Here is a 23,036-nt window from a genome sequence, read left to right as displayed (position 1 = left end):
CAGGGCCATTTAGGATTTGGTATTATATGACACTGTGAAAAGTGTGTGTTAAACTGTTCACATATATGTTTTATGTGTGCATAGCTCATAGAGGTGTGGGTGTGTGATATACCCACCTGTAGATGTTGTAGGGAGAATGAAATATTCTTCACGCAAAATTTCACAGTCTTTTCTAAACTTCTAAATAGCTTTTCCTCCTTATTAAAGGTCTGGTCTTTTACCTGAAATAGATGTTTACATGATGGTTAGGGCAGCAGTGAACTAATGAAAGGAATGGCCAGAGGTCTGCTAGAAAAATCTGAAGAAAAGCCCATGAATTCCTCTCTGTGAAGCTGGATTACTGTACTGAAGTAACTCTTCCAAACCCACCTACAATTATCAGGTCTAAAGAGAGGAAAAAACAAGGATACTGGAATGTGTCTGATAAAGAGTTTGAGTTTTGCAGAGCATTAAGGTAGCATGAAGTTATTTAATTGTAGGCACATCTATGTTTATCAATGAACCCCTCCTTTTTTATGTTTACACAATTTGGGCAAGAAATAATAGGTAACAACATAAGTCTTTTCACATCATAGCAGTGCTTCCTCCAGTGCTCCCTAATGCAGATGTGGGCAACTACTGCCTGTGCAGAAATTTTGTTGCTATTATTTCTGTAGCACTGTGCGGCCCTGTACATGTTACAGTCCCATTGTCTCTAAAGGGGTTGTTTTACTTCTTTATGGTATATAAAGAAAGCCTAAATTTTATTTTTTTTAATTCTTCCTTTCTGCTTGCTTTTTACCTTAGAAATATGAGAAATGTCAAGTCTAGTCTTCACTGCTTTCACTGTCAGAGTCACTGAAAGACTCAGAGATGTGCGTCATGAGCTTTCTCAGCTTCCAATTATAGGAGAGGGAATGCTGAATCTTTAACAAAGGCATCTTTTTTCCAAAGTGATTCTCAAGTTTTTAGAATTCAAAAAGTGTTAACAAAAACAAATAGTAAATAGTTCTAACAGACTGAATAAAAATCATTTCCCCTCTCAGTCAGATGCCACTGTATCTCAGATATCATAATCCTATTAATCCCCCAGTCTGCCATGGAGCCTTCTAGGAAAAACAGAAGTAAATCTGAATTTCTAATGTTAAAAAAAAAATTGAGAATGGGGAGGTGCAGGGAGTGGGGAGGGAGAAACGACTCCTCAAAAAGAAACAGAAAAAAAGCACAAGGCTGCAGGTAACCTTTCAAAGGGCAAATGTTCTTGGATAAGCAATCATAGTAAAGTATACAGGATAAAATGTTCAAAAGCAACTCACGCATTTAGGAGGTTAAGTCCCATTGACTTTCATTGAGACACAATGTCTGAAGCACCTAAGATACATTTGAAAATGGGGCTTGAGTGAAAAATTAAAACACTTCTTTATATTTTCATTGCCCTAATTAAATTATTTATTGGGATAACATTTTCAAAGGCAAATAAGTCACTTAGGAGCCTAAGTCTCAGTGAAAGTCAATGGGACTTAGCCTCCCAAATGGCTTAGGTGCTTTTGAATTTTTTTTCCCAATAAACCAATAATTATTTAATTAGGGCAATGGAACAATAAAGTAGTGTTTTAATTCTTTGCATTCAACACACTGCAGCAGATTTATTTTAAAAAATGTGTAGTCATCTAATCATTTTGACAGTCAAAGGTTCTTATGCATGTAGGGGAAAGCTCATTGCCCATACTAATCAGCATATAAGTCTTGTTTGATGATCCTGGTGTACTAGGATCTGAATGATGCTGAATAAAATGCACAGAAAATGCCCTCTGTAGCTATCCTGCAGCTACAATATCTTCTACCAACCCATCTATTGAGCGTTGACTTGCATATTCATTTTGTTGAGAATTGCTGACCAGTACCTCTTTGCTGCAGGTCAGAGATTTGTAGAAAAGGCTAGATCCAAAAGAAAAGATGGAGAACACATTGAAAGGTTTTCCTTTCAATCTAGGGTCATAATATCTTTTCATCTTTGATGCGACATACGGAAAATTACATGATAAATACCGTAAAACAAGTAACATTATGAAGTCCTCAATGCAAATTTGCAAATGGCTGACTAAGTACCTGAGGCTCTCCCCCCGTCAGAATTTTCAGATGGCTAGTAACCCTCTTGGATTTCTTGCTAATGGAGTGAATATTCAGTCTGGAAAACTTCTCTTTAAGAGATTCTTCTTCATCATTCTTCTTATACTTCAACACTGTAGACAGAGAATTTCACAACATTAATAATCTGTATTCATAGGACTCTAACACAGCTCTGCACTCTAATATCAGACCATTTGAGACAAGAGACTTTGATATCCCTTGCTGTAATCGTGTGTGAAAATGCTGGAAAGAGGTAGTAAAGTTAAGGCTTAAATATGGCAGGTCTTTAAATTTTTTTTTTATTTATTAATTATTATTAATGTTTGCAGGAGCATCACTGACATTAGTATAATGTATTATATGCAATAATGAACTATCTTCATTTTCACATTTTTGAAATTTACATCCCTAGTGATCCAACCTGGATGTTTGTTTCTAAATTTGAGACTACAATGCAGTCTATACACCAGTTATGTATCTCAAAACCCAGCAGGTTTTGTAGCCCAGATAAAGCCAGAAAACAATATCCTTGGTAACATAATTGGAGCTGAAACCATCTCCCATAATCACCAGCCAAAAGCTACAATGTATGAATACAATTAATAGGAGAAAGGAATATACCATCTCTGTTCCCTACCTAAGTCTTTCCTTCTTTTAAGTTCATTGATGTTCACATTAATGTCTTTCACAGCAGCAAAGGCATCTTGCAGTGCCTTGTGGTCAGGGTGGGAAGCAGGAGTCGAATTCAAGAGCTCGCACAGTAACAAAGGGTATTTCATCACACGCTGTATTGGTTTGATCATCAGGGATCCCATGTCCATTAAATTTGGTTTTCCTCTATTATTTATACAAACAAACAGAACTGTCATGTAAAATGGCAACCCCCTGAAGAAAAAAATGCATTAGTCCTATCTAATCAGTGAATTTATTACCTTTTAAAATCTACAGTTGAGTTTTTAATTACTGAAGATGTCAAAACTGGGGCCTTGTTTTGCATTCAGTTACACAGGTGCAATTCCCATTTAAATGGAACAATTAGGAAACACATTTAGTGGGGAGTCTGGGTTGGGGTAAATTGAAAACTTTTTCTGCCTCTCTCAGTATGAAAGTTACACCAGCTTAGACTTTCTTAGACTCACATCTACTTACTTACATATAATTTCTACATGACCTCTGAATTTGGCCCACTGAGGCTAAAGGAGTCTGTATGGCACACTTTACACACCTAGCCTGGGAGAGAGGGATGCAGTAGGAAAAATAACTAACAAAAAGAATGTATTAAAGTATGCGTATTACACCTCATTTAGGCACCTCAGTGTGAAAGTGACATCAGCTCAAAGTTCCTTATTTACACCCACTAACTATTGTGTACCTTACACCACTGAGCTTGCCTCTGTAACCACAGTCCTTTGTTATGCTTTCTGCTGCAGAAGTGACAGGGTCGATACTAGTAGCCTTGGTTGCTGATTGGTGGATTACAGCTAGCGATGGACAAATTTGAAAAGGATCCAAAATTTGGTCTGGATTCTCCAGTTTGGATGTTTACCCCAAGCTTATCCAAGCCATCTGGAGCTCTTGACCCTACTCCTATCATGCTGTGACTCCCTCCTTTCCCACACAATCCATCCCCACCAAGTGGCAAACATTCTAAAGCCCTGCTCCCACCTCTTTCTGCAGGTTCTTTTATGGAAAAGTATTGGGGTAATTTGCTTCCTCTGCAGCACGTGGGTAAAAAGGGCCTGTTTGCCTCTTCACTTATGACAGTGACAGTGTTTCCAGAGAGAAAGAGAAGGAAAGAAATTTCTGGACACACTGGGAAACTCTGCTACAACCCCATGTTGGTAGCAATCACGTATAAACTGCTGGGGACCTTCTTGTAGGTCTGCACTTTAAAGGAAGAAGGGAGCTATTGATAATAGTGTGAAGAAGACAGGAGCCCTGACTGTAATGCAGCTTTTCATGACAGAAACACAGAGCAGTGCTTCCATTACATCCTAAAGAAAGAATTTCTGGAAGGAAAAAAGTTCTGAGATTAACTATGTGAGATTTAATGAGAGGTGAGCCAGAATGTCTGAGCATGGGGAGGGACCGGGTTAATGGAAAATAAAAGGAACATAGAGGGAATATCCACTGAATATTGCAAACTGTCAACTTTTGTTGTGTTCAGCCATAAACCCAGCTGATGAGAAAGAAAGAAAGAAAGAAAGAAAGAAAGAAAGAAAGAAAGAAAGAAAACTTTGGCTTCCACTTATAAAAATATACTGGAGCACTGTTGACTAATTAAGTCATGATTTGGATGCTTTGGAGAAGAGGCATCTGCATATTTAAGCCATCTCTCACGCACAGGCACTCAGTATAAAAAGTCCTGCATGAAAAAAGGAGTTTTAACAGTAAATGCTCTTTAAAGCCTCTTGATGTCCCCAAACCTTTTCATCATTTCTCTTTTCTCTTCCTCCTCCCCATCTATCCTGCATCAAATATAAAGCTGTTTTCCCTTCTTTTAGCTTCTGGCAGCAGGAATAAAAATAATCTTAAATTGTTATTGTTTTCCCTGAAAAGCCCCATGAATGCAAATCTTTTAAAAGCTGCCTCATGAATCGAAATCTTCAAGTGTCTTCTCTCCATACAGTTGCACTTTGGACAGCCGCCCAAGTGATAAACAGCCCTCTGTTCACATATCTGCATGACACAGTCTAGCAATATGGTTTGAAAGATAGTAGGTTTGTTGCGAGATGATGACTCCCTGCGGCACAAAATGCCACGAAGTTCAACTCATCTAATTCTACTCAGTAAGATTATTTTACGATAACCACTCTCCCTAGATTAGTCCTGTTTCTAATACACCCCTTTAGAATACACTGCAGCCAATCAGAACACTGCATTGCCACACAATTTAAACAGATGTGTAATGACTTGTGACATCTTTTGTGCAGAAAATTAAGCTAATAATTCATTTGTAATGCCACTGCAGCCACCCAGTCTTATCCTGAATTTAGCAAGTAGTTTAGTGCCATAAGTAGCTGCAGTAATCTCATTGCAAATCATTGCTGTTGCTTTGCAGTCATGTAAACACAGCTGGTTTAACTGCATCAGGTTCCACTGCACACCCCTCTGTACTGCATGCAACAAAATAAAGTCACAGATGGGTGGGGCTATGGATACGTACGTCTAAATAGTCATGGTGGCAAACTAGGAAAAAATATACTATTCAATGGTAAGTCTGGCATGCTCTCTTTATGAAATATATAATTCCATTGTGGAACACACTAGCAGAAAACGTGTTAAGGTGGAGTTGGGGTCACATTAAGTTATTGCTGTGTGTGTTTGTCATAACTTGTAATGTTACTTAAACATTATTTTTGTGTGTGCAAATTCACTGTTTCACAAAATCTACAGGGCAAATAAATCATTATGACCCATATTCTGCTGTCACTTACACCTATGCAACATCAGTGAACTCAATGAGGTTGCACAGGTATAAATAAGCACAGAATTCGGTTAGATTTGATTGTCCAGCTGGAGTAACCCATCCAACTGATGGCTAAGTGTAGTATGCTTTGACACTGAAGGCGATGTTTTCCCGTTTATACTACAGTGAAAAGCAATCTGTAGACTCACAGTTCCAATGACCTCAGAGATGCTTGGGGTAAACACCAGTGTACTTTCTAAATCAGGATAAACCAGTGGTGTAGAGCAGGAATGGAAGAAGCAGCAATGGATCCCATTGAAGCAATCCTTTTTACAGGCTCACAGATTTTAAGGCCAGAAGGGACCATCATGATCATCTAGTGTGACCTCCTGCACATTGCAGGCCACAGAACCTCCTTCAAATTGCTACAAGGTAAGGGCTCAGTGGTGGTTTTTAACCACAATCCTGAGGAAGGGGTGGCATGACACTGCAACACCTCAGGAGAAGGTATTTGCAGTGCACAGACTACAATATTCCTTAGCATTCCTGAGTACATGGACTGTGGTTATGTCTGGTCCTCGCTCAGGAGAATGGCTCCTTGCACCTGTCACAATCACAACCACACAAGGACCAGGCACAATTTGGCATCTAAGAGGTAACTGCTTATGAATCCTTGATCGATTTAAACTCAGTGAGAAACTCACAATTTAGTGTTTCTACTGGACATTCTTTGAGGGATAAAAGTGCATGTTAATTTCTGATAGTGCAGTGCAAGTCAGTATGGCCAGTTCACGCTATAAATACAAACACTCACACTTGCAACTGTTTGCTTTTTTTTTTTTCCCATGACTGTAGCCTTAACTTAGAATTTCCTGGCTTTCAAGTGTTCCTTCCCCACCCCCATAAGGTATTTAGCAGAGTAATTTTAGGAGAGCAATATAACCTTACCTCTTCTCTATCAGAATTAATATTTTTGCCTAGGATTGTAATTTTTTTTTTCAGTTCAAGCACTTTCTTCTCTCACTCCTCTCCCAAGATATCTTCAGATTTGTTCCATTTTGATGGCCCTGGGCTTGTGGGTCTCCCAAAACTACAGTCTAGGAATGTACCCTTCTTTATTGCCTTATTTAAGGCAGGAGAGACAGTCATTAGCTCGGAAAGAATTTTATTCTGAGAAGAGTCTAGAGGGGTTTTGAATCCAGAGCTCAAATCTCTGTCACTGGACCTTGCTGTGCTAGTCTAGGTTTCAAAGGACAGCACTGTTGTTTTTTTTGAGAAGCATGCTTTAGAATCACAGAAATACATCTGTTCTGAAGGGAGGCGATAAAATAAAGGGCGCTGGAAGGACTGGGAACCAGATTAAGTAGCTTCATAAACCAGTTTTGAAAGATACTGCAAAGCAGGTGCAATAGTAATTAGAAAACCAGATAGATTAGGAAAAATTAAAAGTCAAAGACTTTATCACGAATGTCTAGGAGAAATCTAATTTCTGTTGCTGCACAGGATTACCTGGTTTACTAAAATGATGCTCTTGTTCTGAACATTTCCATACATGCAATTTTAAACATTTTTAACATCTGGAGATAATTTAGATTTTTTTTCTAAAAAAACAACAAAAAAGTTGGCATGATACTTACTCTTCCTCATATATCTTTCTGCAAAAGGAGAAAAACAAAACAAGCGTTAGCTTCCTCCTAAGAAAAAAGCAGCCAGTGGGTACCAGTGAATCTGGCCCCACATCTTCTTGAAAATACAGCCCTTAATGTGTAAGGACTTTAATAAATCAGGCTTTGTTGATAAAATTCAACCATCTCATAGATATGAGTTTATATGAGGGAGTTGAGGGTACTGTGCTAGCAGTAATTAATGTGTAAGTCCTAGCTACAAAATCACTAATCAATAAAAGAAAGAGTGTAAATTCTTGGGCTATATATATGTCCACTCTATTCTCTTTAAATAGAAATACAATTGTAAAGAATGAAAGATGGATGGTGTAGTTCAGTCTTTTAGAATATAAGTTCCCTTGTATTTTTATTGGGATTCCTTTTTTTTCCCCAATGAAAATATTTACTTCCTGAAAGACTCTTTCTGTAGATTAACTCTCAAAATCAACAGATGTGTAAATACTATGAATTTATACACCAAAAATATGCAGGGATGTGTGCTAATGTTTTGGAAACAAACACACATAGATACATTAACCTGGGATATTTTATTAAAGGTATGATTTAACATACAGAAGAAGTTTGGCCATTGGACAGGATGGTATGTTTAGTGAAACAACACATTAGAATCAGAAATTCAGCATCTCTTCATACCTGACTTCTCTGTTGCCCAGTGCCGAGCAATATTCCCTCCCAAAATCATCACCCATTGCCATCTGGCTGCCCAGCACAAAGCCCCCTCAACTACAGCTGACTAACTGAGCATCAGGAAGCTGATATAGTAGTGCTGTAGTGTTCCTGCAGTGATAGCTTTGGGAGAGCTCTCTTTGGTAACCAAGATGCTTCTGGCTAAAAGTAAAGCAGGTGATCATCAGCAACATTTAATGTATACAAAATGAATTCCATAGGCTAAGCTAATGCACAATATCACTACTGGATTATAAGATTCTACAGAATTTACTAATGCTGATATCTCCAAGGTATCACCTACAATTTGGATGGAATTTCTGGCTTGTTGGAACTCCTCAGCAATCAGCATGCGGTGTAAGAGACTGGACAAGGATAATTAAATACAGTGTGCCAGCACAGGTGTGCAGAGCACAAACCTCACGACAGTCCTAATATGGAAGTATTTTAATACTGTAGGATATAGCTCAGCTGAGAAGCAGCAGCTCCACCCCTTAATCATTTGGATCCAGTTTCAGTATTTTTTTTAAATTTGGCAATACTTTGCCCAAACAAAAATGTCTTTGTTTTTAAGAAGTGAAATTTTGCAAGAATAACAGTTGTGGGCACCTGAATGTGTTATGCCTTATGGAGGAAAGGAATCTATGCCTTCTTTAGTAGGAACTCTAGTTAATTCCCCCTTCTGAGCCGTACTCTCTACAGGATAGTTACCGATTTAGATGAATACAGCTATACATTTTAATTGAGTACTTTCAACTCTTTTTTTTTTACTAACATTTCTGACACTTGCTGAAGTGGATATAAATGTTCTGCTTGTCATCTTTAGTCACTGTAAACAAAACCAAGGGGTAGGGGGGGAGCAAAAACCACAATGCAATACACATAGTGATTTTTTTCCCATTAGTTCCTGAAAAAAGATTAAGTGTTAACCAGGAAAGAACAGAGTAGAAAAAAAGGCTTCATAGTGATGTACTTTAGAGCCACTTCCAGCTAGGAAAAGCTTAATAAAGCTCTGAATGGGGGAATCCAGTAATTAGATGCATTATGGTGGTTTCCTCCCATAGAAGCATCCTGCAATGGCCACAATCAGAGATAGGCCATTGGACTAGATGGCAAAATGGAGATGGAAAGAGAATTTGGTGGGTTGGGATTGAGGTGCTCAGATTCACATGGCTGGGTTTAGGATTAAGTCACATCATCCTGTTCCATGCCAACTCTGAATAGAACTTCTCTAGAGAACTGGAAATTGAAGCTGTGGAACTGAGCAAATTCACTTGCCATTCAGGCAGTCACAGCATGCCTTAACTGTGAATTCTAACACCCACAACACAAGGTATCTAATAGTGCAGTCACTTCTCATCCCTGTAGCCTGAGAAAGCTGTAGGGAGACTGAAGCACGAGTATGTTGTCTGAGAAAGCAAATAGCTACAATCACATGACATTTTAATTCCAGTGACATTATTCTGTGCACACACATTTGATGGAATTACAGAAGATAGGGGGGCGTGTGTGACAGGTCTTTGGGGGGCTTGGACAAGGTTCTCTCAACACCTTTTATGATACTGCATTTCTTTGCCAGTCTGGACACCGAAGCTAAGGGAAGAGAAACCTTCCTTGTGCTCAGAGTAGCAGCCGTGTTAGTCTGTATCCGCAAAAAGAAGAACAGGAGGACTTGTGGCACCTTAGAGACTAACAAATTTATTAGAGCATAAGCTTTCGTGGACTACAGCCCACTTAAGAAGTGGGCTGTAGTCCACGAAAGCTTATGCTCTAATAAATTTGTTAGTCTCTAAGGTGCCACAAGTCCTCCTGTTCTTCTTCTTCCTTGTGCTATTTTTGGCTATCCTAGAGAGAAAGAAATCTAATCATGGCCCCTGGCTTGTCATCTTTTCATGAAAGCAGCATAAGCCAGAGCTCCCAGCAAGCCTCATAAAACTCCGGATTTACAGGGGACCTTTCATCTACATCCATTTAAAATGTTTCCTGCCAGGCAGTTGACTATGGACGGAATCATCATTTGAAAAGATCTTACTTTAAGGACTGTACGCAGTGTTTTAAATGCTGTTTCAGTTCTTCATCCTTTTCATAGGATTCGAGCATGGTGTGCGCATCGTCGTGGTGGTAGCAATAGATTTTATATGTGTCTTCTAGTGGGCCTTTAATCTCCAAGAACACTTCTCCTGTTAAAGAGAAAAACAAAGCACGTCAAGCCAGGCAACAGCATCTCAGAAGGCGTTTTCCACAACATTAGTCATGAGCTAAAAAGGCTGGTTTCCACTTTACTCTCTTTAGAAGCTACCTTGTGTGTGTATGTGCATTATTTACTATATGCCTTCCTCAGTTGCTCATCTTTGTCATAGCTGGGCACCATTATAACAGTTTGAAAAAACCAAAAATTCCCTCAGGGAAAGCTATGAAATGCTCTCTTCCTCCCCCACTCCTGCACCCAATCCCCCTCAGTTTACAAGGAAACCAAACTGGGTGGTTTAGCTCTTAAAGGAAGAATGGTGGTGTGTGTGGGCGTCAAGGGGAAGGAACGTAAGCATGCTAATTTTCTTTTTGATGCTTTTTCAGCTGCATATAAACCTAAATGGGTCATAACAGGAATAACGATTCCAGCCTCCCCTTAGTCTATTTGTTTTTCTCTTTTCATTTGTTCTGTAGAATACTGAAGCAACAACAGTTGAGGCCCAGGATAGAGTTTTTCTTCACATCACTGAGAACCAAAGAAATACTGTGGACTAGAGTCATTATTATATACCATTTAGGCTTATATGCAACCAAAATGGAAAAGGATAAAGGAACATGCTTACATTCCCTTCCCCGCAGCTCCACACCCTACACCATTCTACCTTTAAGGATTATATATGGGATTTTCAAATGTGCTTCCATCTCCTATTGAATATAAATTGGATTTGTGTGCCTAACTCCCTCAGCCTGCGCCCCCAGCCTAAACCTCCTAGCTTGGTTTCCTTGTTAGTAAGAGACAGTAAGCTGGGTACATCTGTTTTCCTGAGTGGTTTTATTTTTTGTTCTTCTAACCCTAAGTAATGGTGCCAGGATCAACAGCAAGATGTACCTTAGAATGCACATAATAAATAATAATTATAATGTGAACTACTGTATTGGGCATTTATAGAAAAATTACAACTGTGTGGCAACCAGTCAAATTCTTCTCCAATTATAAACAAGAAGGTTCCATTGGAGTTATAGTAATAATGACTAAAATTAAAAGCAGAATGATACATTAATTGGGATCCATCGCACCATTCACAGGTCAAGCACAGAGCTGTCAGGTGCAATGTACGTGTTGCCTTTCAGCCTGACCGTTGCATTCCATCTCATAATACATTGTATGAACCACTCCGGCTTGAAGTGAAAAGTGATTCCGTTTCCACAGTAACAACAGCTCTGTTTTTTTTCCACAGCAGAGAAGGTTAACTGGGCTGTCTAATGTGTGTTGGTTTTAAGGTGTGAATAGGGGAACAACAATGACTGAGATAAGACCACCAAGTTCATTTCACTTAGTGTAGGACCACAAATAAGAAATCTACCAGAATCCTGGAGGCAAAGGTACTTACATCATGTCTGTTCTCTTTTCTCTGTGATAAATGCTAATACCAACAGCTAGCAACTTTCATTGCAGACTGACTTTCCCATTAACCCTGTATATAGACCATTATTATCCAAAAGTGCAAGGAAAACAATACAAACGTTCGCTGGGTCCTGTTCCCTTACTTTTGATTTGGGCTGGTTTATTCTATGGGGAGATCGATCTAAGTTACGCAACTTCAGCTGCGTGAATAATGTAGCTGAAGTTGACATACTTAGATCTACTTACTGTGATGTCTTCACTGCGGTGTGTTGACAGGAGACGCTCTCCTGTCGGTTCCCCTTGCGCTTCTTGTTGAGGTGGAGTACCGGAGTCGACACTAGAGCGATCGGTGGTCAATTTATTGCGTCTATACTAGACACAATAAATCGACCCCCGCTAGATCGATCACTGCCTGTCGATCTGGCCGGTAGTGTAGACAAGCCCTGAGATGCTGACTATTCATAGTTTCCCCTGACTTCAATAGGAGCTGTGACTGCTCAGCACAACCTTTAGTGCATTAGTCTCTGATAAGAGCAACAGTTTTGTTTTCAGCACCACAAATGCCAACTACAGGCTCACAGTTCATCTCAGCAGATTCCCAAATAGGACCAAAAATGTTACTCACTCCCACAAAATAAATGAGCTCCACAAAATCTGTGCAGTAGTATAGTGTGCCACTATGCAAAATTAATTAACTGGAGTTTATGTTGTGATTATGTACTGATTTGACTCAAATGATAGATCTTTATAGAGATAGACGTATTTCCTAAGTCTAAAGTTCTTCTCCATCCCAGACCATATGAACTGAAGCAACCAAAACAGACATAGGTAAATTATTATGGCAGCTTGCAGTATACTCTATATAGTCCAAACTATTGTGCTGTCTTTGGGGACTGGTATTAATTACAGTCTCAGTCTTCTGAGTAATCTGGGGAATCCAACGCTGACTGCTCTCCTGTACATTCTAGAATGCTCTGGTAAATTGATCTTGGAGATGAAACCCCAGAAAGGCTTGAATGAGGGAAACAACCTTTCCCCACAGCTTTAAGTGGTGCTTCCTGTTTCTACAACAAAGGGAAGGGGGCAGAAGGGGTCAAATGGTAAATTGAAGCCTTGCTGAAATTTCTAAAACTTCACATTCCTGTGACATCCAGTCACTAGAATGGGGAGAGAAAAAAATATACAAGAGGAGGAGAACTGGAAAGTGTGTTCAAAAAGAACAGGAGTACTTGTGGCACCTTAGAGACTAACAAATTTATTAGAGCATAAGCTTTCGTGGGCTACAACCCACTTCTTCGGATGCATATAGAGTGAAACATATATTGAGGAGAGATATATACACACATCTCCTCAATATATGTTTCACTCTATATGCATCCAAAGAAGTGGGTTGTAGCCCATGAAAGCTTATGCTCTAATAAATTTGTTAGTCTCTAAGGTGCCACAAGTACTCCTGTTCTTTTTGAGGATACAGACTAACACGGCTGCTACCCTGAAACCTGGGAAGTGTGTATAATCTGCGCTCAATATATTCAAAAGGGAAAACAATATTTTATGATGTGTGGAATGTGACAGAAAATAATATAAAGTCATTATGTAGATCAATGGCACCTCCTCATTTGGAATACTGTGTTTAGTGCTAGTCACCCAGTCTAAAAAAAGATACAGGAAAAAAAGAGGGTCCAGAGACAGATACCGGTAATAATTAGAGGCATGAAGAAACTTAGGCATGGAGAGAGAATAAGGCCTTGTCTGCACTACAAGGGAAATTTGATCTAAGCTACATGAATAGCGTAACTCAAATCGACATAGCTTAGCTCTGCTTACACACTACGTGATGTCGATGGGAGAGCATCTCTTCTTGATCCGGTGGAGTACAGGAGTTGATGGGAGAGTGATCTGCGGTTGATTTAGTGGGTCTTCATTAAACCCGCTAAATCGACCACTGATGCATCGATTGCTGCAGCATCGATCCCCCGATAAGTGTAGACAAGCCCTAAGAAGACTAGGGCCTGGTCTACACTAGGAAATTTAGTAAATATAACTACTAAACCCCTGAACGACACAGTTAAACCGACCTAACTCCCAGTGTAGACAAAGCTAGGCTGATGGGACAATTCTTCCTGAGGGAGGTGGAATACCTACACTGACAGGAGAAGCCCTTCCGTTGGCGTAGGTTGGTGTAGCTGCTCCGCTGCAGTGTTTTAAGTGTAGACAAGGACTAGGACTGGTTAGTTTAGAGGAGATGACTAAGAGGGGACATGATGGAGGTACACAAAACAAGGAATAGCATTAGAGAAGGTAAAGTGAGGTGCTCCTATTTGCCTTTTCTCTTAATACAAGAACCAGGGGATGTTAAAATGGAAACCAACTACATTATGGTCCTTTCTACATTAGAGAAATATGCAACTTTCTACATTAGAGAAATATGTAGTTTTGCCAGGCCAAACCCCTAGTGAGCACACTGCACTGATATAAGGTAGAGCTTATGCTGGTGCAATTTACTTGGGTAAGTGTGTCTAGGTTAGGGATTTACCCTGGTGTAACTAACTACGTTGATATTATTACACCAGTGCAAATTTCTCTAATATAGACAGGACCTATCTCATTTCTGGTTGTCAGACTGGTGAATTAGCAGCGCAGTCCAATGTTACACTGACTGATTGGATTCAAGAGAAAGATTGTACATTGGAAAATATCTACATTACATATATTTTTTTAGCCCCTAGTCACTGGAGAATGGGTTAAAGAGTCAGAAATTATTTTTGGGATCCTCTTTTGTTCCTTTTCCTCAAGACAATTGTTTTTTCAAGGGCTTGTTTTTACATCCCACACAGTGAATATTAGAACCCCACAAACAAAGCTATCTTCACAAGTTATCCCTTTGGGATGCGAAAGGCTAAATTAACTCTCTATAATGATATGACCACCCTTTTTCAGAAACTAAGCGCACAAGAAGGAATCACTTTCACTTTTTTCCAGCTCTATCCTTCCCACTCTAGTCACTGACACAATATGGTTTAGCCATCCGTCTGAACCAGACCCACATATAGTTTCATAAATAGCTCTTATGTCCATACTACTTCCATGTAAATAGCTAAATAGAACCTAATAAATTCATGAAATTGTTTGTCTTTTCTCCCAGACACGGTAGGGACTTGAAACACTGACTCCCTTTGCTGTGAAGGAAACAACTGCCTGATAGAATGCAACATTTTTTATTAGGTGTGTGAATCACCATGACGCACAGTTATTGAAATACCATCAAACAGCACAGTCTCATCAAATTACATTTAGCTGTTTGCCTTGGCAAACAGGATACAGACTTACTAAGATCAGTACTTTGGCCAAGCATCATATGTGTTAAAATCTGTGGCAAATTATAGTTTTTTCTCAATTCTCTTGCAAGCACATGGGGCTTTTCTATAGCATGTTGCCTCAGGCTTATGACTAATTTGGAAAAAACAAACAAACAAAAAAACCCCAAACTGTCCTTTGACTACTCTTTGTGCGTAATGACTTGATTGAGTTCTGAGTATGGGAGGTGAGCACATTTGCTAAGCTTCATGTACAGCTTTCATTAAATTGGGTCTGCAAAAGGTATTTGAATTAAACTTGGTATGAAGAGGTGTACCAGGCATTTGATGCCTCCCTGCTGGAGGCACTCCCACCTTGACACACCGTACCCAAAAGAGGTACCTTTTGGGAGAAAACAGCAGTCAGTTTAGACCTCCAGAAGCTGCCTGGAGAGACCACGCAGGGTCAGCTGCTAGCAGAACCAATGAGAATTGGTCTTCCAGCAGCTAGACGAGCCAGGCCCAGCAGGCAATGTAAAAAGGGCTGGTGCTGCCTTCTGGGGGCAGTTCTGAGACAGAAGAAGAAGGATCTCCTCTGTCTTAATCCAAAACCCAAGGAATGCCATTTTTGAGCTTCTCTGGTTTTATTGGAGAACCTTCTGGCTGTCTCAAAGCCTATATAATGTATTATCGTATACCTTGGGTAGTGGTGTTGCATATTTAACAAAAATGTATTGTCCCCAAAATGTTTATTAGTCGTTGAAGTTAAGTAGCTGTTGACAAAATACAAAGATGGTTAAATAGTCTGGCTAAGAATTCATTCCCATCTCTGTTGCTCAGGTTTCATTCTCTTGAGTCTTGGAAAGCACTAACAGATTTTGGAAGCTGAAACTATAGAATAATAAATGTTTCTTCTTTTTCTGTGTTCCAATACTAATCAAGGTTTTCTCTTCTGTTAACTCCTATTTTTTATAGGTTGGTCAACTGCACCTGGAAGGAGATTTAGGCTTGAAAAACAAGCACTAATTGATTGTGAAGCCCAGCTGGGCAGGGGCAGGGGCAGGCTGAACTTGTATAAAGCCACCAGGATGAGAAGCAGAAGGGTGCTGCAGAGGAAATAGTCCGCAGTCACTCCCTGGGAGAAGGGAGGTGTGTTTGAGGCTACAGAGTTTGGCAAGTAGTCAAAGAGGGAAGTAGGAAAGAGTCTAAGAAAATAGTAACAGGGTTTTGGAGCAAGCAAACAGGAGTTGCTAGACATAGAGTGGCTACCGGCCACTAGGGAAGTGGCATAGGACCCAGCGTTGGAGCAGAAGACTGTCTGAAACAGCATATGGACAGCTGATACAGTGGGCCTTTGATACCCTGGAAGGGGCAGACTAGACAGTGACTTGACTGGAGGGCTGAGTTATGAAGAGGGAGCTCCATGAGTCCTGGAGAGGGAGGAGGAATGTGGTGTGAACAACTGTTGGCAGGGGGCATCGGACCTGACTAGTGCTAATCCTCAGATGTTGCCACAAAGAGGGGTCCAATGCTGAGTAAACCTCATGGTAAGCCCTCACAGATCTGCGAGTAAGTGATGTAGAAAATAAATTGGACTTAAAAGTGAAATCTCTCTTCAAGTATATAAAATGTTTATAGTATTCTTATTATCCAAAACTGGATTTCGTATCCAATAAAACTGTTGCGTAGATATTTAGGAGTAAATCATGGCTGGCTGTGAGGGGAAGACAGCACAAGGAAACCCTCTGTCCCTTGCAGTGCACCTGTGCATGAGACAGCCATAATGTGGTTGGTTGTGCTTAGGAATGCAAGCAGTAGGAGTCTGCTATAGGCCAAGAGGGGGTGAGGGTGTGGAATTGTCCTTCCTATGCACCAGTAAGCACTAGCAGGTTTTCACTGTTGGGAGTGCTGCCTCCACACTTTTAGAAGTGCCACAGCTGAGCACACTTACCCTAGTGCCCTTGGAGGTTTTGTGCCTTATGGACGGGGGGGCTCCCAGCACCAGCGCAGGAAGCAGGTGCTTGGGGCGGCCAATGGAAAGGGGTGGAACGTCTGGATCTTTGGCGGCAATTCGGCAGTGGATCCCTCAGTTCCTCTCGGAGGGAAGGACCGGCCACCGAATTGCCACCGAAGAATGAAGCGACATGGTAGAGCAGCTGCCAAAGTGCTGCCGATCGCGGCTTTTTTGTTTGTTTGTTTGTTTTCTCTCTTCACCGCTTGGGGCAGCAAAAAACCTGGAGCCAGCCCTGATTATGGAGGCAAAACACCTTTCTCTCCAACTATGGGAGCACAGTAGGTGCTTCCTATACTCCAGGATTCCAGAGGCTTGCATCGCCATAATTGGCCTGTAGCATCTAATAACCTAAAGAGTGGATTTATCACATCCTTAAAACCACACAAGAACTCTTGAATGGGTGATTGTCATGATGTATGTAATCAGTCCATCTGATTAAAACAACTGCAAACTACAGGCATAAATGTACAGCTTGTGTTCTGCTTTACCTTCCCTTGTTGACCATGAGCCACACCCTGTTTGGAACTCTATTCCAGAGGTTCTCAAACTGTGGTCTGTGGACCACCAGTGGTCCGTGAGCTCCATTCAGGTGGTCCGTGGATAGTTCCTTCTAAGGTGTGTGCCTGGGCGGCTGAACACAAGAGAATGAAGGGCCACCCATCTAATTAGTGGAGCCGTGCAGGTGTGGCTTCACTAATTAGGTGCCTGGACCCTGGAGAAGATGCACATGTAAGGTGAGGTGATGGCCTTTGGAGGAATAAGAGGGAGGGGGAGTGGGGTGAGGTGGGGAGGCAGTGGGGTGAGAAGAGGGGGTGGGGGGAATTTGGGGCATGCAGGGCTGTGGCGGCCAGAGAAAGAGGCGACTTTCCCTAGCTCCAGGGCTGCGGCTGCTGGGGAGAGACAGCCCTCCTTCCCAGCCTCAGCGGGGGAGAGAGGGAGACACCCCCCCCCTTCCCAAGCTCAGCTTGGGGGCTGCCGCGGCGGGGGAGAGACCCCCCCCCTCACTCCTTCCTAGCCCCAGCTCAGGAGCTACTGCGGCAGGGAAAAGAGGGCACATCCATCGCATCAGAAAGGTAAGACTACTGATATTAAAATGAGTTGTGTTCTTTTATTTGGTAGAACAAAAAAACCCATTAATTATTATTATTATTTTTATATAGCGCTTTTATCCAAAGTGCTTTACAATAGTTAGCTAACGGTACAAACAACATTTGGAAAGATCATTAAGTGGTCCACTGAGATCCTCAGCAATTTTCAAGTGGTCCACGAAAAAATGTTTGAGAACCACTTGTCTATTCGCCATGCTCAAATGCGAATAATTCTTGGCTGAATAATAATTCTTGTAAGTAAACATCAGTACAACGATGTTTTGATATTTTTATTTTTCTAATCATTTGTTTAAATTCTTTACTATCACAGTGCGATATGAAAGTTTGCCTAATTATCCAAGTAGGAAATGCCAAAGGTGGGGTGCGGGGATGGGGTGACCCTGCAGTTAGTACCTGTGGCATCCTAGTCAGGACTCCCTTTTACAGTTTTTACTCCCCCACTGAAATCAAGTAAGGATGGAGTAAGGGCTACACTATATGAATGCAATACATCACTAGATAGGCTGTACATTTTTTATTTTTATGAATCATTATGGGGATTTAGTAAGGGCCTGCTCCCAATGGGAGTGGCACTAGCTTAGAACAAAGGTTGGTGGGGGTATGGGATGGACAAATGTTCTTATATTATCACTTCATACCATTATGTAGGACTCAAAAAGACAGTAAACATACCAATTACTTGCATGGGTGGGTCCACGTCTGCTGTGGCTTCTTCCAACAATGACAGCAGTTTGGCTGATATTTGATGGACTGATTCAATGTTGCTAAACAAGCCGTCCACGTCAAACCTAACAATCTGATGGAACACAAATATTGAGCAACAACTGATAGAAGCAGAAGGAGGGACACTGAATAGTGCAGGTTTTTTCCTGTTTAGCCTCTCAAGTGTTCAAAACTCCAAGACATGCCACTTTTGCAAAAGCCTATGTAAACATCCTTGCTGCAATTTCAAGGACACATGTGCAGTGTTTTAATTAATACAGCTGGGCTAAAGCAGTTAACAAGGGGCACTTTATCAAGTGTATTTAAACTTATTCTGAACAATTCCTAAAGGGAATATGTGTGTCTTGGAGAGAAGTAAATATTATTAGCTAGCTAAAGGAAGAGCTGTAGCTGGCTAAAACGTTTACTTATTTCATCATAAAGAAAAAAAGACAGTACAACTGAAAGTGACAATTATGAGAGAATCTGATCCCTTTATCATGTTACCCATAAAGACTACATAAACTGAGCCCTGATTGTTTGTTTACATAGGTGCCAAATATCAGGCAAATAGCCTTTCTGGACTAGAAGAGGCCATTTTATGTGAGGTGATAGGAGTAAAATCAAGGCAGTGTATTTTGGCTAGAATATTTATGGTTATTAAAGAGACAAGGTGGGTGTGGTAATACTTTTTATTGGACCAACTTCTGGCCCAAGACCTCTTCCTAACCTGAAAGCGTGTCTCTCTCACCAACAGAAGTTGGTCCAATAAAAAATTACCTCACCCACCTTGTCTCTAATATCCTGGGACCAACATAGCTACAACAATACTGCATATGTAGATTTATAGTTAGTCATTAACATAATCTGTGGGCCAGACCCTCTGCTGATGCAAACTGGCACAACTTCATTGACTTCAATGAAGCTGAACCAACTTACACTAGCAGGAAATCTTAATACATAGGGCAAAATTATCTCACTGCTTATTTTGAAATAGGAAAAAAAAATTAGAAAATATACTTTTCATAATGGCAACTTGCTTCCATGGACAGAGGGACAGTGATTAAGGTTATGGAACAATTAGAGTTACCCAGTATGTGGAAAGGCAGAAAACTAAAGGCAGTGTTGATTTTGGCAGATATGCTGGTTCTTCTGAACATGCCTATCCATTAGTAATAGAACTGTGTGTTTACACAGCAGCTTACAGAAGGAGTCCAGGAGAATCAAATTGCATGTTACAGTAACAGAATCAACACCATGTTTTAATTGCTTGTGTAGTTAATTTCTGATTATAGAGATTATATATTATAATTTTTGATCCATTAGGAAATGTGAAAGATTCATCTATAGCTCAATTTTCTAGACACTATTTTTTCTCTGTTGAAGCAGTCTGCCCTCAAATAAATAAAAAACAAGCTTTCAAATGTGGTTATTCACCTCCAAAAATAATCTTAAAAGCATATGACATTCTTAAAGCCTGCTTTAAAAAAATACAGATTATATTAAATTAAAAATGTAGGGTTGTGATCTTATTTTTATAAGTTTTTGTCTTTTAACAGTGGATCTCTGATATCTTACCTAATGCAATGTGTATGTGGTATTCAGAAATACACGGGCACATAATGACAAAGGCCCAAATTGGTATATGTGCCTAACTGCTAAAAGTAGCAGGCAATGGAGAAAATGTTTTCAGTATGAAGAGCAGCAAATGGATACATAAGGTGGTTCCAAATGCCAGGAGCTGCAGAGGAGAAAGCTCTCACATCAACATTGGCAAGACTGTAATTGATGCGTGCAGCTAGTGAGGAGAGGAAGAGAGACAAGGAGTCATGTTGTCCTCTCAATAACACCAGCAGATGCCAGGGTCTTTAAGGGCTTGTCTACATGGTGTCAGCAAAGCACATAAGAGCACTTTACAAATCACACTCCTCTAATGTGTGTGCTACAGGCCCTATTGGCGCAGTACCTTACCTTATAGAGCACACCAGCAGGGTCTACATCAGGCTGTTCTAGAGCAACATGTTAGAGTGTTTCACAAATCACAACCCTCTAATGTACTTTGCCATGCCTAAAATAGGTAGGATTCCAGGAGAGGTGGAGTCAAGGCAGTTGAAAAATAGTTTGGCCCAACTTAAGCAGCCAAACTGTTTCATATGGAATCATATATACACAGTTCAGATAACTGGTTAATGACCTAGTGTGGATTCTGAGCTGTGCTAGTAGCATATACCAGCTGCCTGGCCTGGTAGGCTGTGAGGTAGGAGGACAAGTTAAATTTGTCTGCCAGAACCTGTTGCACACCCAGCATATGAGTGCTCCTTCCTGCAGGGAATGCTGGTACTCCAGCACACAGTTTGCCCAAAACTGCAAAGCTTTGGGGGGGAAATGTGCTCTCTCTGAATAGCAGCCAAGCAAGTTTGAAGTTTCTGTGGAAGAGAAGAATGGGTATAATCTGAACTGCAAGATCTGCAGGAAAGATGTAATCTGATCCATCCTGCTTACATGTAGCTTCACTATCTAAAATGCAAATACCTCAGGACTCACTGGATTGCCTTGCCTAGCATTTTCCCACAACAGCTGTTCAAGCAACCAGGATGAGTTTGTTTGAATAAAAGCGGTCTTCAAGGGTGAAATTCACCACGGTGTGAAGGATCATAACATTCAAGCCCCTTACTGGGGAAATTTGTATAATGGAGCTTCCATGGTGATGGGAGAAAGCCAGGGGAGGGGATGTGTAATCTGTGATTACACAGCAGGCTGTTCAAGCCGCATGGAGGAGCTGCGGCTGCTATTCTAGTTCATAGCCTGGAATAATGGGCATGGGGTTCAGGGTGAGGAGGTCTGAACTGCAGTCCTGTTTCTGCCCCATTTATTCCAGCTTTATACAGGTGAAATGAATTTCACCCTGAAAGCCTTGAGCATTTAAAGTATTCCTGCTTGCCCTCCCTGCCGCAAGCCCCACCCCCTCAAAAAAGTCATGCCTAGAATTGTACCTGGCACCATGCCATTCCTGCATATCCCTTGGCAGACATTTGTGTTTATTGTTGATTGTAGACAGAGCAGTGGTAAATTCAGATCTGTGTCAAATCAGCCTTTCCTCCAAAAAACAAAACAAATAAACCCAACACTTTCTTACCTGCTTGTTTCTCAAGGGCTGAACCACTTCCCTGATGCACAGCTCCAGGTCATTGAGGTAGTCTTTCTCTGTCTGCACCAGTTCTGCAATGATTTTTACTCTCTTGGCCATCATTCGCCTGGTCAGCTGCTCTTCATTCTCCTGCAGTGAAGTGACGGGTGACAAGGACCCAGCTTGTGGGGCCATCTTTTCTGTTAAAATTTATTACAGAACACTTGTGAGAACTGTAGTGTGAGAACCTTTATTCCCACTGTCATGCCTCTGGTTTGAGTCACTGATACATGTTTAGTCTATTCAGAGTCATCGAAGATGCTTGGTTTCAGAGTGGTTTCAGATGCTTGGTGTATCTCAGACAAGGATAAAGCCTGCCTCGTTGGCTGAAGCAAGGAAGGCTAAACAAGCAGCAGACTCATGTCATTTCATTGCCCTGGAATGGGGAGCTTCACTGTGGGAATCCTGTGGCAGCTTAAAGACTAACAGATTTATTTGGGCATAAGCTTTTGTGGGTAAAACCCCCACTTCTTCAGATGCATGGAGTGAAAATTACAGATACAGGCATAAATATATATACTGGCACATGAAGAAAAGGGAGTTACCTTATATATATTTATGCCTGTATCTGTAATGATGATGAAATCTGTAATTCTATCAGAATAGGTTCCTTTGGACATTGCTGAGAAATTCTAGGAGAATGAGGTCAGCTGTGATATCCAGTAACAAAGGATCCAAAGGGCAGAGATATGGGGATGTGGCCACTCATGACTATTTTCCCTTATAATAAACCTAAAATACTTATTTTTATCCCAGACATTTGGAAATGTTCCTTTGATATTGATGAGTCATATTTATGTGTTACAGGTAGAGAAGAAAGAGAATTTGTCTGTAATGAGGTTCCTTCCTTTCACAGGTTCGTAAGGCATTTGGTTTGCCAATCTGGCAGATATATTGTGTGAGCTGTGTAGACAGGTTGTGTATTTTGTCTGTAGGCACAGATCTACCTCTTTTTCACAGGAAAAAACACTTAATATGAAGAGCCTTGCATGGTGTCAGGTATCAGAGGGGTAGCCGTCTGATACAGTCTGATACAGTCTGAATCTGTAAAAAGCAACAGAGGGTCCTGTGGCACCTTTAAGACTAACAGAAGTATTGGGAGCATAAGCTTTCGTGGGGTTCTTACCCACGAAAGCTTATGCTCCCAATACTTCTGTTAGTCTTAAAGGTGCCACAGGACCCTCTGTTGCTTAATATGAAGAAAGACTTTGGAGGGTGTTTAAGATACTGCTAGCCACAAGATGGTGTATAGAACCAGAAAAAA

The 23,036-nt window shown here is 40.8% G+C and overlaps 1 protein-coding gene across 1 annotated transcript in view; it reads right to left on the bottom strand.

Annotated features, from left to right (window-relative positions):
- The window catches only part of ARHGEF38 (Rho guanine nucleotide exchange factor 38), a 63,059-nt gene that overhangs the window by 26,036 nt on the left and 13,987 nt on the right, over positions 1 to 23,036 (bottom strand). Inside the window, exons 2-8 of the mRNA XM_005287876.3 lie at positions 21,722 to 21,912; positions 18,556 to 18,679; positions 9,902 to 10,049; positions 7,156 to 7,173; positions 2,747 to 2,946; positions 2,089 to 2,222; positions 117 to 221 (exon numbers count right to left, since the gene is read on the bottom strand). Of these exons, the coding sequence (XP_005287933.2) occupies positions 117 to 221; positions 2,089 to 2,222; positions 2,747 to 2,946; positions 7,156 to 7,173; positions 9,902 to 10,049; positions 18,556 to 18,679; positions 21,722 to 21,912 (920 nt within the window). The remainder of the gene's footprint in view (positions 1 to 116; positions 222 to 2,088; positions 2,223 to 2,746; positions 2,947 to 7,155; positions 7,174 to 9,901; positions 10,050 to 18,555; positions 18,680 to 21,721; positions 21,913 to 23,036) is intronic.

This window comes from Chrysemys picta, chromosome 5 (genome assembly GCF_011386835.1).
Source record: "Chrysemys picta bellii isolate R12L10 chromosome 5, ASM1138683v2, whole genome shotgun sequence".
In the NCBI taxonomy this organism is placed as follows: domain Eukaryota; kingdom Metazoa; phylum Chordata; order Testudines; family Emydidae; genus Chrysemys; species Chrysemys picta.
Note: the sequence above shows the minus strand (reverse complement) of the source record. Positions and strands in the feature narration are given on the sequence as shown.